Source organism: Danio aesculapii, chromosome 8, assembly GCF_903798145.1.
Source record: "Danio aesculapii chromosome 8, fDanAes4.1, whole genome shotgun sequence".
In the NCBI taxonomy this organism is placed as follows: domain Eukaryota; kingdom Metazoa; phylum Chordata; class Actinopteri; order Cypriniformes; family Danionidae; genus Danio; species Danio aesculapii.
Window position 1 is genome coordinate 48500959 of NC_079442.1, and position 15280 is coordinate 48516238.

General features: G+C 33.5%; 1 protein-coding gene across 1 annotated transcript in view; it reads left to right on the forward strand.

The window, feature by feature from the left end:
- Positions 1-1098: 1098 nt before the first annotated feature.
- Positions 1099-15280, forward strand: part of ppp2r2aa (protein phosphatase 2, regulatory subunit B, alpha a) — a 36450-nt gene continuing 22268 nt past the window's right edge. The window contains exons 1-5 of the mRNA XM_056464112.1: positions 1099-1336; positions 1743-1814; positions 7266-7363; positions 13705-13870; positions 14487-14599. Of these exons, the coding sequence (XP_056320087.1) occupies positions 1330-1336; positions 1743-1814; positions 7266-7363; positions 13705-13870; positions 14487-14599 (456 nt within the window). The 5' untranslated portion in view covers positions 1099-1329. The remainder of the gene's footprint in view (positions 1337-1742; positions 1815-7265; positions 7364-13704; positions 13871-14486; positions 14600-15280) is intronic.

Genomic DNA, 15280 nt, shown 5'->3' on the forward strand with positions numbered 1-15280 from the left:
AATATTTAGTAATAAACTGCCAGTTGTTTCATCTTCAAAATACTGAAGGATTTACACAACATGTGGACATCAGTGATTCAAATGTTTTTACATGTCGACATTTTGTATGGTTTTTAAAACAGAAATAGATGTTTTTTTAAGAGTAAGCTAACACAAATTATCAATACCAAATTCAATTGTTAATCCTTACCTGCAAACTGCAGTTTTTTTCAAAAGTATCTGGACGCAGCCTTTATGATGCAAGCTGAGATTGCATTACTCAGTGATGCAATGTCAGACACAATGCACTCAATGGAGCGAGTGACCTCACTGTGAGGGGTAGGGTTAGAGGAGTGAATTAAAAAGCATTGGATGCAGCTCAGATTGCATTGCACCAGGTCTGCATCCAACCCCCTCTCGTTTTTTTCCCCTTCCAAAATGGTGTTACTGGCTGAATGACGATTAAACCACTCTCTTCTGTTGGCTGAAATTATTTTAGAAAAATATATAGTGGAAAAAACGTTATTGTTTAAGAGTCAGAGTTAATACATAATTATATAATCAGAGAGAAACTTTTCCTCTGACCTTTAATAGCCTATATTACAAATTTGACTAGCAAATTGGTCCTATATTGTCTCTTATTTTTGTTTTAAAAGAATCACACCGTACAACTTCCCCAAAATCGTCCCCAAAATCGTCATCACAACTCAAGGATTTCCACTTTTTTTTCAATAGTGGTGTCAGCCACTGACGATAAAGTCTAGAAGGGATACGGCTGCGAATACTCACGTCAATATATAATAATGTCTGTGACACTGTACAACATTAATTATTATTTTTACACTACTGTGATAATGAGGTTAAGGGTTGGGGTGGGGTTAGACTTTAATTCAACAAAAAGTAATGAGTAATTTAATAAATAATATGAATAATAATCGGTATAATCTTTGTTTTTACTTTACAGTGATGACTGGGGTTTGGGTCGGGGCATGTGTAGACGTAATTTAATAAAGAATATATAAACAATTTTCGATAACTTCCACCTGCAGCTGTATCCCTTCTAGCAACAACCGCAACTGACCGCTAACGGTCGCTATCGAGCTCGTGCGTGAGCTCTGACGTCACCGGATCACGCACAGCTAGCGCGTGTGCGCGGAATGATAGAAGAGCTAAACACGCTTCTGTACGGAGGGAATTATGAAATCAAACAGTTTTCTAGCACAGTGATAAGAAAATCGTCATCCCCTCATCCAAATACCTTTATGAAGTAACCGAGTCATAGGAAACAGACGCTCGAAAACCAGCATCGAAAAATAAACAGGCCCAGGACTGATTGAGATCCAGCCCAGCATGGACGGTACATACAACTTTAAATATGCTATATTTAACGCGTTTTCACGATGTTACGCGGTGTATTCGCGTTGTTTTTGAAGCCCAGCTGTTCTTACGGCAGCCGAATTGTTCAATTTTAGCACGCCGAGTTCGCTCTGAATTGCAAATCATGTTGAAACAGGAATAAGGTCCACCTCTGTGTTATGATGCATGTGTAGATCGTCAGATGTTGTGCTCAGCTTGCTGGACACACTCCTGATCCACAGATCTCCCTCGAATATATGGATCTTTTTAGTTTTTCGTGCGCGTTTTATCGTGTGTTAGCTGTATGAATCTGTAGAGCTTCACATCAGTGGTAGTTAACACAGAAAGGGGGGTTTTAATGTGGTCTTCGTGTTGGACATACAGTGTGAATTTGTCTTCTGATGCAGGACATGGGGACGGTCAGAGCCGCTGGTGTCTGTCCCAGGTCAAAGGAGCCGTGGATGATGATGTAGCTGAAGGTAAGACACTTACCAAGACACTTACCTGCTTAATCAGGAAATACCACAATAAATGCACACTCCCTAAATACCACAGTTATTGCTGTGAAATCATTGTCAGCTAAAACTGGAGCTCAAAACACGAACTAAGGCAAAGTTGTCTTCATATTCGGATTTACTTATTGATATAAATTCAGAAAAGTATTGTTTGCAAATTCTAAATAGGGAAGTCATATTAGCAGCCAATGACTATTAAAGAACAGCATTGTTCACAGTCAATCTAATAGTGATTTAAGTCATTCATACATTAGATTTTATAACTATATATATATATATATATATATATATATATAATATACAAGCTAAATAATATAAAACTAACTTTACGTCAGTAAAACGTGAGTAATTATTAGTCGTATTATTTTAGCATTTTTATATTCACGCATTTGTTCAATGACAACTTGCTACACAGTTACTGTATTGTTTACCATGCTGCTTTGAATATTCGGTCAGAAATACCATGCAAGTATGAATACAAAACAACATTAGCACTATTTATTTGACTGTGAACAGTGTTGTACTTTGATAGTCATTGGCTGCTAATAAGGAGAAAGTCCAAATGTGCGAATATAAAACCAACTTTACCTCAATAGTTGTTCCTGTAAAATCATCCTCAACTAAAACTGGAGCTCAAAGCACGAGTAATGATTTCTGCTGAGGTTAATTTGGTTTTATATTCAGACTTTCTCCTTAATATAGTTTCAGAAAAAGTATTCTTTGCACATTTTAAATAAGGAAGTCATATTAGCAGCCAATGACTATCAAAGTATAACATTGTTCACTGTCAAATAAATGAACAAATAGTGCTAATGCTCTTTTGAAGCCATACTTGCATAGTATTTCTGGGTCACATGTTGTCATTGTTCAAAAATGAAGGAATGTGCGAATATAAGACCAACTTTACCTCAGTAACATGAGTAATGATTTCATGTATTATTTTAGCAATTGAGTTAAAGTTGGTTTTATGTTTACACATTTGTTCAGTGACAACTTGTGACACAGTGCTTGTATTGTTTTCCATGCTACTTAGAAATACCATGCAAGTATGAATTCGAAACAACATTAGCACTATTTATTTGAGAAAGTCCAAGTGTGCTAATGTAAAACAAATTTTACCTCAATAGTTATTTCTAAGGTAAAATTGTCTTTGTATTTACACATTCGGACCTTTGCCGCCTCAATATAATTTCGTAAAAAGTATTCTTGGCATATTTTAAATAGTGAAGTCATATTAGCAGCCAATGACTATCTAAGTATGACATTTTTAACAGTCAATATAATAGTGCTAATGCTTTTTTGAAGTCATACTTGCTCTTTCTTAGCGTGGTAAACAATATAGAGAACATGTCACACGTTGTCACTGTTCAAAAATGAAGGAATGTGCAAATATAAGACCAACTTTACCTCAGTAAAACGTGAGTAATTATTGTTTGTATTATTAAAGCAATTGAGTTAAAGTATGTTTTATATTCACACATTTGTTCAGTGACAACTTGTGACACACAGTGCCTATATTGTTTACCATGCTGCTTAGAAATACCATGCAAGTATGAATTCAAAACGGCATTAGCACTATTTATTTGACTGTGAACAATGTTGTGCTTTGATAGTCATTGGCTGCTAATAAGGAGAAAGTGCAAATGTGCGAATATAAAGCTAACTTTACCTCAATAGTTATTTCTGCAAAATCATGCTCAACTAAAACTGGAGCTCAAAACACGAGTAATGATTCCTTGGATTCCTTGGATATTTTAACATTAACATTTAAAATTGGTTTTATATTTGCACATTTGGATTTTCTCCTTTAATATAATTTGAGAAAGTATTCTTGGCAAATTCCAAATGGGGAAGTCCTATTAGCTGCCAATGAGTATGATATTGTTAATAGGGCTGGGCGATGTGGCCAAAATGCAATCTCGTTAATTATTTTCTATATTGAACGATAACGATATTTTAATATAAGTTGTTAATGCTTGCACTTTTAAAGGAGTATCCCAACCATGACTAAAGGCGGGTACTGCTGGCGGGAAAGTGAAACAAATGTGCTAAACAGTACTGCGTGTCGCAGCATGACTTATTTTCGGCGACCAAAAATTTGATGAACCTCTTATATCAACACAATTATAGATTCCTGTCGTTGCATATTTCTGCTGTGTGATTGACTTTTAGGATCTCTTATTTTATCATTGTTATCGACATAAATTTTATTGTGTTTCGATATGAAACTGTTTTTATTGGCCCAGCCCTGATTGTTAAGTTAATTAAATAGTGGTAATGCAGTTTTAAAGTCACACCTGCATGCTATTTCAGACAGAATATTCAAAGTAGCGTGGTAAACAATATAGAGTCAGTGTCATGTTATCACTGTTCAAAAATGAACAGATGTGTGAATATAAAACCAACTTTACCTCAATAGTTATTTCTGTAAAATCATTGTCAACTATAACTACAACTATAAGCATGAGTAAGGATTCCTGGTGAGGTAAATTTAGTTTTATATTCGCACATTTGGATTTTCTCCTTAATATAGTTTCAGTAAAAGTATTCTTTCGCACATTCTAAATAGAGAAATCATATTAGCAGCCAATGACTGTCAAAGTATAACATTGTTCACAGTCAATTCAATAGTGTTAATGTTGTTTTGAAGCCATACCCACATGCTATTTCAGACTGAATCAAAGTAGCGTGGTAAACAATACAGAGACCATGTCGCACATTGTCACTATTCAAAAATGAACACATGTGCGAAATGTGAAGTAAAAGCAACTTTACCTCAGTAAAACATGAGTAATTATTGCTTGTATTATTTTAGCATATTTGAGGTAATGTTGGTTTTATATTTACACATCAGTGACAACTTGTGACACCGTACCTATATTGTTTACCATGCTACTTAGAGATGCTATGCGGTATGAATTCAAAATAGCATTAGCACTATTTATTTGACTGTGAACGGTGTTGCACTTTGATAGACATTGGCTGCTAATAAGGAGTAATCCAAGTGTGCGAATATAAAACCAACTTTACCCCAATAGTTATTGATGTAAAATCATCCTCAACTAAAACTGGAGCTCGAAACAAGAGTAATGATTCTTTGTATTATTTTAGCATTCGTTTTAACTTTGAGGTAAAATTGGTTTTATATGCGCACATTCAAAAGAGGAGTGGGATGCATTGAGATTTCAGGTTGAATTTCACACAATTTATTTTCCAAACAGCATTTTAAGACATTTTAAGACAAGATTTGAATAAATGATTTTTACCAGATGTCGTATTGGACACACAAGATTAACCCATGCCTTTTTGCTTAAAGGTGAAGACCACACTCAGTGTTTCTACTGCACAACTCCCTATATTGTAAAACTCATTTTACTGGACTGTCCTGCTTTTAATGATTCCAGAAGGTTGTTTTATGAAATGAACTCTCTTAAGGACATTTTTAACAAAGGGACACCAGGAAAAAATTTAGCCTTTTTTATCATGCATTAACTCTAAAAAATTTATTTAATTCATGTATTAATTTGTTGGTTGTTTTTAATTGTACATTTATTATTGAAATGTTATTGCCGTGAAAATAGCCTTGGTTGCTGACATGGCTTTAAATAAAAATACATTGCGTATTCACACATTCAGACTTTCTCCTTAATAATATAATTTCAATTAAGTATTGTTTGCTAAAATGATTCCCCTATTTAGAATTTGCAGTCAATGACTATTAAAGCATGACATTGTTCACAGTCGATTAAATAGTGCTAATGTTGTTTTGAAGTCAAACTTGCATGCTATTTCTGACTGAATATTCAAAGTAGCGTGGTAGAGACCGTGTTACATGTTGTCACTTTTCAAAAATGAACAAATGTGCAAATATAAAACCAACTTTACCTCAGTAAAATATGAGTAATGATTTATTTAGTATTATTTTAGCAATTGAGGTAAGGTTGCGACAGTGCCTATATTGTTTACCATGCTGCTTTGAATATTCGTCAGAAATACCATGCAAGTATGAATACAAAACAACATTAGCATTATTTAATAGACTGTGAACAATGCCGTACTTTGATAGTCATTGACTGCTAATAAGGAGAAAGTTGGTATGTTTTATATTTTGGCAACAATTGTTATCAAATTATTTTTGGCTATCAAGTATTGAACTGTTTATATGTAATCTCTTATTTACTATGAAATATATTATCAGCTATTAAATGCTTAAACAGTCAAATAACACTGAAGTACTGGAATAACAGTTTATAGTTTATGTATAATCACTGATGTTTATGGTAAAGATTGAAATCACATAAAACCATCATATGCATTTAACTTGACTTTCAAAAATTAAAGTTGTAGACAGCAATTACGTTAATTAACCAATGGGTGGTGACAACAGCCATCAAAAATAAGCCACTGAATAATTCTTCTAAAATGATCAACTAGCAATGAAACATGAAGTTTTGTGGGTGAATATCTGAATCATTTATTGTAAATGAGACTAAAAATAAATATGGGTTGTACAAATTATAATGTCAAATTTTTACATTAAGCGTTATCAGCAACAGTCGATGTAACAGTAAATTGTACACAGTACTTAATGTTTTGCTATTTATTTTTATTCAGCTGATTATTTCTTCATTTTATTTGTAATAAAATAAAGGTTCTAAGTTCTTAATTAAAACAAAAAAAGTTTTTTGCAGGACTGTTTTTGTAATAAATGGAAAGCAAGTTACATTTGTCTCCCCCCTTTTTTGGCTGATCTGAAAAATGGTCCGATCCGTTACTAAAAAACCATAATGTGATCCAAACTGTGAGATTTGTGATCCGTTACACCACTAGTTAACAAGTACAACTTGGCATTTTAATAATGCATTAGTTAATGTTGAACTATGATTGATTAATAAATGCTTTACAAGATTATTCATTCTTAATGTTAGTAAATGCCATAACTAATGGACCATTATTCTAAAGTGCTACCAATTATGTAATTAGGCTTTAGTCAGTGTTTCATTTTCAGGCCTTTGACTCTGAATTTCATCTGCTTGCATGAAAAATATGTTTCATTTGTTTTTACTTGAGATTAAATTGTGCGTGTGTTGTAAGCATAAAGGATTTGTTCTCTGGATTGAGTCAGATCATGGCACAGCCCAGCACAGCACTGCTGCCCATCACAATAATACGACAGAGAAAGAAAGAAAGAGAGATAGATTGTTATTCTTAGTGAACGCCGGGATGGGGGTTTGTTGGATGGCACTGTGTGTGCAGATGCCCGAGATGCTTTTAATGCCAGGCTCCGCATGTTCCCGCCCACACGCGCACAAATACAAGCAGTCACTTATCTCCTCAGAAACATTCAGCCAAACAATATGGTCTCATAGTTGTGCTTTTCAATAATTCATGATTGTGTGTATGTGTGTGTCGCAGCTGACATCATCTCTGCGGTGGAGTTCAATCATTCTGGGGAGCTTTTGGCCACAGGAGACCGAGGTGGAAGAATAGTGATCTTCCAGCAAGAGCAAGAGGTGAGATGGATTACAGTTCATTAAGCGCAACAATTAAAGGGTGGAGAATTAATCGGCTGCTCATGCTTGATAATGTTTTTTTGAAATGCAAAATAATGCATATTCCACACTGTTACGTGTTTAAGTTGTTATGCTGGATGAGACGTAACATTAAGTGAGTCTCTACTGGTGCTGGGTGAAAATGAGACAACACAACAAATGATTAAGTGAAACAAAAATAACTATTTAATAAACAAAGAATATCAAACAATGAATATAGGAAATTAGAATGTAATTTTAAATAACCGAATTAAACAACAAAAACAGCAGTGTTTCCAAAAAAAAAAAAGAATAAATATAACAAAACAATATAACTAAACCCCAACCGGCTAAACTTACTAACCAAAGGCAAATGCAGAAACAAAACCGCAATCTCCAGTGTATGCAACGCTTAACTCTTCCAAAACATAATTACAGGTGTAGCAACTCCTGCATAAACTAACACAAACTATGCTGCTCAAAATTACTAGAGTCCTCATAAAGTACACACTGTTAGCAATTAGCAGAACAAGAGCTTATCTGATAAGCCAATTCTCATTAAGATATTTTGATTTTCTTATAATAAATTGAGCTGCACAAACCTGTCTAATAAATAAAGCACTTAAATGAGAGACCAACTAAACAACAGCAACAAAAAGAATACGAACACAAATGAACAGGCTGGCTGACACAAGTGAGGAGTTCGGTGGTGAGCCAGGCATTCCTGCTGAACAGCACAAGAGAACACCTTTTAAATGTGGCGGACCAGCTCCTGATTGGTGCACAGGGTGCGTCATAATGATGATTGACAGCCTTCTCGACCAATGGTCGCACACCTAGGACAGGACAGTGTACACAACTGAAAATAGAAAAGCAAAGCAGAAAACAAAAACAAAACACCTCAAAACATATGTGAAACGTAATGCACACATTCAGTATTGACACCTCAGTGTAGGGCTGTCTACACTTTTTGTTGTGCGATGTGTTGCACCAAAAGTAATTGCGATATATTATTGACATTTTAGGATCATTTTATGCCATTTTTTTAATAGAATGACAGTATCAAACTTTCTTGTCACCTTTAATTGCCTTTATCACAGTATGTGGTATCATAGTATTACCCTAAGGTGCATTAAAAACTTACTTTAACAGGTATAATACCAAAAAATCTATTATTATTATATTATTGTTATTATTATTATTATTATTATTTCTATTAAATAGCAAAAATATTGTATGGTACATAGGGAACATTTTACAATAAAGTCCCAATAGTAAATGATCTTGTATAACTCGTTTGTGTGTGTGCATGTGCTTGTGTATGTACTCAATTGTAAACCGTTCTCATATAAGACATCAGTTTGTCATTTGGGTTGTCACGATACTGGAATTCAGTACCAATTGATACTCTATTCGATACTTAAAAACGTCAATTTCCTGCTATCATTCGAGCGCTGTGTCCCTGTATCTGTGGTTACACTCAGTAAACAGCGGTGAGTTTGGTGAACTGATGACCTTCACGGCCAATCACAGTCATTTCTGGTGAGCACGTGAACACGATGGCAAATCAACGCTGTCAATTCAGTTCAATTCAATTCCCCTTTATTTGTATAGCGCTTATACAATGTAGATTGTGTCAAAGCAGCTTCACATAAAAGGTCACAGTAAATAGGAACAGTGTAGTTCAGTTTGTAGTGTTTAAGTTCAGTTCAGTTGAGCTCAGTTCAGTGTGGTTTAATAATCACTACTGAGAGTCCAAATACTGAAGAGCAAATCCAACGATGCGCAGCTCTATAGATCCCGAACCATGCAAGCCAGTGGCGACAGCGGAGAGGGAAAAAAAACTTCACTAAAGGCGGAAGTGAAGAAAAAAAACCTTGAGAGAAACCAGGCTCAGTTGGGCACGACCATTTTAATTTCTCCGCTGGCCAAACGTCTTGTGCAGAGCTGCAGTCTCAGTGGCGGAGGCTGGAAGCTGGCCTCAGCGAAGACTCGTCTGTCTCCTGGAGCGTCACAGGAATCAGTCTCATGTTCTCCACTCCTCCATGACCACCACTTTAGCTGCTCAGGATACGGCCTGGTCCAGGATATGGAAACCTTGAGATCATCTCGTCGTTGGTCTTGGATCGAATCAGTGACTTTGCATAGTCTGAGGGCCTCGGGAAGAGTATCCCCAGGTGGAAAAGGAGAATAAAGAAAATAATTAGCGTAGCTGCTGTTCATAGTGTATATAAACAAGATACAGAGCCTGTGTGGAAGCCCCCTAAGTGGTGCACTGAGTGTATGCTTTACTAAACAGATAGGTCTTTAATCTAGTTTTGAATTGGGAGAGTGTGTCTGAGCCTCGGACATTATCAGGAAGGCTATTCCAGAGTTTAGGAGCTATAAATGAGAAGGCTCGACCTCCTTTACTCGACTTTGCTATTCTAGGTACTACCAGAAGCCCTAAGTTTTGAGATCTTAAAGAGCGAGTTGGATTGTAGCGAGACAGAAGATTGGTTAGATAAACAGGAGCTAGATTATTTAAAGCTTTATATGTAAGAAGCAATATTTTAAATTCAATATGAAACTTAACAGGCAGCCAGTGTAAGGAGGATAAAATTGGGGTGATGTGATCAAATTTTCTAGACCTGGTAAGAACTCTGGCAGCTGCATTTTGTACTAATTGAAGTTTGTTAATAGAGGATGCTGGGCAGCCAGCAAACAGTGCATTACAGTAGTCCAGCCTAGAAGTCATAAAAGCATGGACTAGCTTTTCTGCATGTGAGATGGATAGCATACTTCGTAACTTAGCGATATTTCTCAGATGAAAGAAAGCAGTTTTTGTGACATGGGATATATGATTTTTAAAAGTTAAATGGCAAATCAACTCAACAGCGCTTAAATGTTAGTGGAAAATGGACGTTTTTAAAATTTCATCACCGACTGGTACCGAATTCCAGTACCGTAGCAACTCTATTTGTCATGTCATATTTACATTCAAAGCTTCTATTGAGTTGTTAGAATTAAGCTTTGAATGTCTGTTATTATATTTAAGTCATCACCCTAAAAATGCGAGCTTTTTGGTAATACAGCCTATAAATGTAAAATTAAGCTGCTATGTTAGAACACACGCAAATGTCCACGACTCCCTTATATTTTCACTTTCACAAACGGGGGAAGGCTTTGTCACAGCTCTGAATAAGCTCTTTTGAAAGACATATCTGAAGTAAATTTATGTTTTTGCCAAAAGAAATGTATATTTTTGATAGCAGGAAGTTGTTCGGCAACAGAGGCAGGTGTATTTAGGCCCAATTATGCCCCTTAGCCCTTACCCTTACCCCTCTTTTTACGCGTTCCCGTAAAGGGGTAGGGCCCAATTCTCTTTAGCTTGAAGGCGTAGGGCTAAGGGGAAGGGGTGGATAGCCCTTCGAATGAAGATTTTTCAGGACCACACTTGAGAACAAAGAGTCAGAAAATTTCCCAGTGTACACCAGCCACAATGGCAGGATCGCTGCACCCTGAAGTAAAGAGATGCACACATTAGTATTTTTTTTTTTTTGTCATTATAACGTATTTTTACAACAAACAAACACATGTTTTGATATTCATAACTGCGTTCGTCTTTTACCGTCATGCTTTAAGGAAAAAACGCTAAAACAAAAACCGCAAAATTTTGCTATCTATAATCCCTAATAATAACTCCTGTACAGCAGTCCCACAATATTCTGACACTCGAATACCCTGTCAGAAATGTCTAGTGGCTGAGAATGAGCTTTTTACGGTGTCTGCTATAATGTTGTTGTTGTTTTCGTGTGTTTACATAGATGAATATGGCCACTGTGTAAATGCGCAGTATAGTTACGATCTTATTGCCACATTATATCCTTATGATATATGCCTTCAGTGATCTCCCTAAGATAAATACCAAAAAAGAACAGAACTGGAATAACTAGAGCAGTCGCCATCGTCTGATCTCATATGAAGCAAGAGATCGCGATGACATATGATGTCGTGTGCAGGTGCTATAGTGCGGTCCCAATTCTTAAGAGTACATTTTGAAGCCCTTCCCCTTCACGCACTGTTTTAAGGGCCGAGGGATAGGGGTACAAAAATAGAATTGGGATGGGGCCTTAAAGTCAACGGCAAAAGTAGCAGACACTGAAATGCATTTGGTCGTTTTGATAACAATGCTAGTTCGAGGTAGAAATAAGAAACTTATTGTGTTTTTGTAATTTCAATAAAAATAACAATGTTAGTAGGAAATATTTACATATTTAGTAAAAGAGAAGGAATTATAGATATGTGTGATTTATTTCAAGTTATTGAATTGTAAAAATTAAAATCAGTCAAAATGACCACCTTGGCAGTTCTAGCGTTAATTGATTCAAATCCAGGAAAAGCCAGATTTATTACAGTTAATATGTGAAGTTAGTTTTAAAAAAAATACAACTATTTTTTCAGTTCTCAACTCTATTTAATAAAGCCATTACAACTATGAATTAATGCATTATTATTACTTAGAAATGAACATCAAATATGATTAATAAAAGTGTATGCAGAGTTGTCAATGTCAACAATATATATATATATTTTAAGTAAAAAAAAAAAATGTATATATGTAAATATAATATATATATATATGTATATGTAAATATAATATATATATATATGTATATGTAAATATTATATATATATGTATATGTAAATATAATATATATATATATATATATATATATATATGTAAATATAATATATATATATATATATATATATATATATATATATATATATAAGTAAATATAATATAAGTAAATATATATATATATAAATAAATATATATAAAAGTAAATATATATATTATATTTACTTATATATATATATATATATATATATATATATATATATATATATATATTATATTTACTTATATATATATATTTATATATATATATATTTACTTATATATATTATATTTACTTATATATATATATTATATTTACTTATATATATATTATATTTACTTATATATATATATTTATATATATATATATATTATACTTATATATATTATATTTACTTATATATATATATTATATTTACTTATATATATATTATATTTACTTATATATATATATATATTATATTTACTTATATATATATATATATTATATTTACTTATATATATATATATATATATTATAAGTAAATATAATATATATGTATAAGTAAAAATAATATAAATAAGTAAATATAATATATATATAAGTAAATATATTATATAAATAAGTAAATATATATATATATATATATATATATATATATATATATATATATATATATATATATATATATATATATATATATATATATATATATATATATATATATATATATATATAATATATAAGTAAATATAATATATATAAGTAAATATAATATACAGTTGAAATTAGAATTGGTAGCCCTCCTGTATATATATTTTTTCCCAATTTCTGTTTAATGGTAATAAGATTTTTAAAATGTTTTAAAGAACATATTTCTAAACATAATGGTTTTAATAACTCATTTCTAATAACTGATTTCTTTAAATTTTTGTCATGATAACAGTACAAAATGTTTTACTAGATTTTTTTCAAGATACTAATATTCAGCTTAAAGTGTATTTTAAAGGCTTAACAAGCGGTTAGGCAAGTTAGGGTAATTGAGTAAATCACTGTATTTCGAATGAGACATTATACCGAGGTCCTGACTCTCTGTGGTCATTAAAAATCCCATGGCACTTCTTGTAAAGAGTAGGGGTGTAACCCCGGTGTCCTGGCCAAATCCTTCCATCAGCCCTTACCTATCATGGCCTCCCAATCATCCCCATCCACTGAATTGGCTCTATCACTGTCTCTCCACTCCACTAATAGCTAGTGTGTGTGGAGAGCGCAATGGTGCTGTTGTTTAGTGGCTGTCGTTGCATTATTCAAGTGGATGCTGCACACTGGTAGTGGTGTGGGGAGACCCTCTCTCGTGATTGTGAAGCGCTTTGGGTGTATGGCCATACACAATAAGTGCACTAAAGAAATACACATTACTTACACTGTATAACATACAATGTTATATTTCTAATAATATAAGTTTTCTTCTAGCTGAAATAAAACAAGCAAGACTTTCTCTAGAAGAAAAAATATTATAGAAAATTCTTTGCTCTGTTAAAACCATTTGGGAGATATTTAATAAGTAAAGAAAAAATTACAGGAGGCTGAATAATTTTGTTGTATATGCTGATACATTGCTAACATCATTGATGATCTGCATGAAGTTAAAAAGTCGATGTGACATCTTTGTTGTGTCAGAATAAGAGCCTGCCGCAGTGTCGTGCCGAGTACAACGTCTACAGCACTTTCCAGAGTCACGAGCCGGAGTTCGACTATCTGAAGAGTCTGGAAATCGAGGAAAAGATCAATAAGATCCGCTGGCTTCCTCAGAAAAATGCTGCACACTTCCTCTTGTCCACAAACGGTGAGCTAACACACATCACACAATATATTAATTAATTCATTATTTTATTATTTATTTTTTTTAATTATCCAGCTATGCTTTAATCATAACCTTGTTTGATTAATTTAAACACACACAGTATTATTTATAATTGATTACGATTTGTATATTGTAGCATTGCTCTCAGCTGTGTGTCAGCTTTTTATTTGCGAAGTCATCAGTTTGAAACTAGTTTTTTTTTCCAAGCAGTATTATTGTTTGTGTTACTGATGATCAAATAGTCAAAGTAGTTTTATAACCGTTAATAGTTGAGATATAAGCAATTATTTTTTATGATGAGATTAAATTCACAGTTTGAAAGTGATGTGATGTTTCAAATGAATGTTGTAGCAATTAAATGCATTATGCATTTTTTAAATGGACTGCAGCAAATTAAATCGTCGGAAATTCTTGCAAATTACATATTTATTTAAGGTTCTAATCAGTATCATGGGAGAAAAAAATAATTAAATATATCTCAGTTTATCGAGAATCATGCACCCCTGGTTTATATTTTTTGCTTTTTAATATTAGGCAAAATTAGATGCACAGTGACACTTTCATATGCCGGTTATTTTTGGATTATTCCCACTTGCAGATAAAACCATCAAGCTCTGGAAAATCAGTGAAAGGGACAAGAGGCCGGAGGGCTATAACCTCAAAGAAGAAGACGGCCGCTACAGGCATCCATCATCTCTCACAACACTACGGGTGTGTGTCTTATATTCCTTACGTTGTGGGGACCAAAAGTACAAGTATAGAAATACCAGCAATTCTGACCTTCTAGGGATATATTTTTGGTCCTCATGAGGAAAAATGCTCCTAAATCACACAGAATTAAGTCTCGAAAATATATACAGTTGAAGTCAGAATTATTAGCCCCTCTGTTTATTTTTTTCCCCAATTTAAACAGTATTATATTAAATCGAGATAAAATTTATGTCAGTACCAATAAGCTCTGGACTTTTTTACTACCAATCACACAACAGAAATGTGCTACAATGGCAATCTAAAAGTGTGTTAATATTAGAGATGTACTACATTTTCGGAAAAAATATGTTATGCCAATTAATGGACCCTCTAATTTTTGTGGCTTCAGTCATTGTTGGGGTACTCTTTTAAATCTGGAAGCATTAACATCTATCTATCTGTCTGTCTGTCTGTCTATCTATCTATCTATCCATCTATACACACACACACACACACACACACACGTATATATATGTTTATTTATATACACACACATGCATACACACATCCGTGCGACCAGTTTTCATTGCAAAATGTTCACCGCATGTGCGTATTCATGGAGCTAATAATATGCCAAAACAATCTGAATTTGAATTGTTCATTTGAATTATTTAATTGTAATTTAATGAAGCTGAATATTAT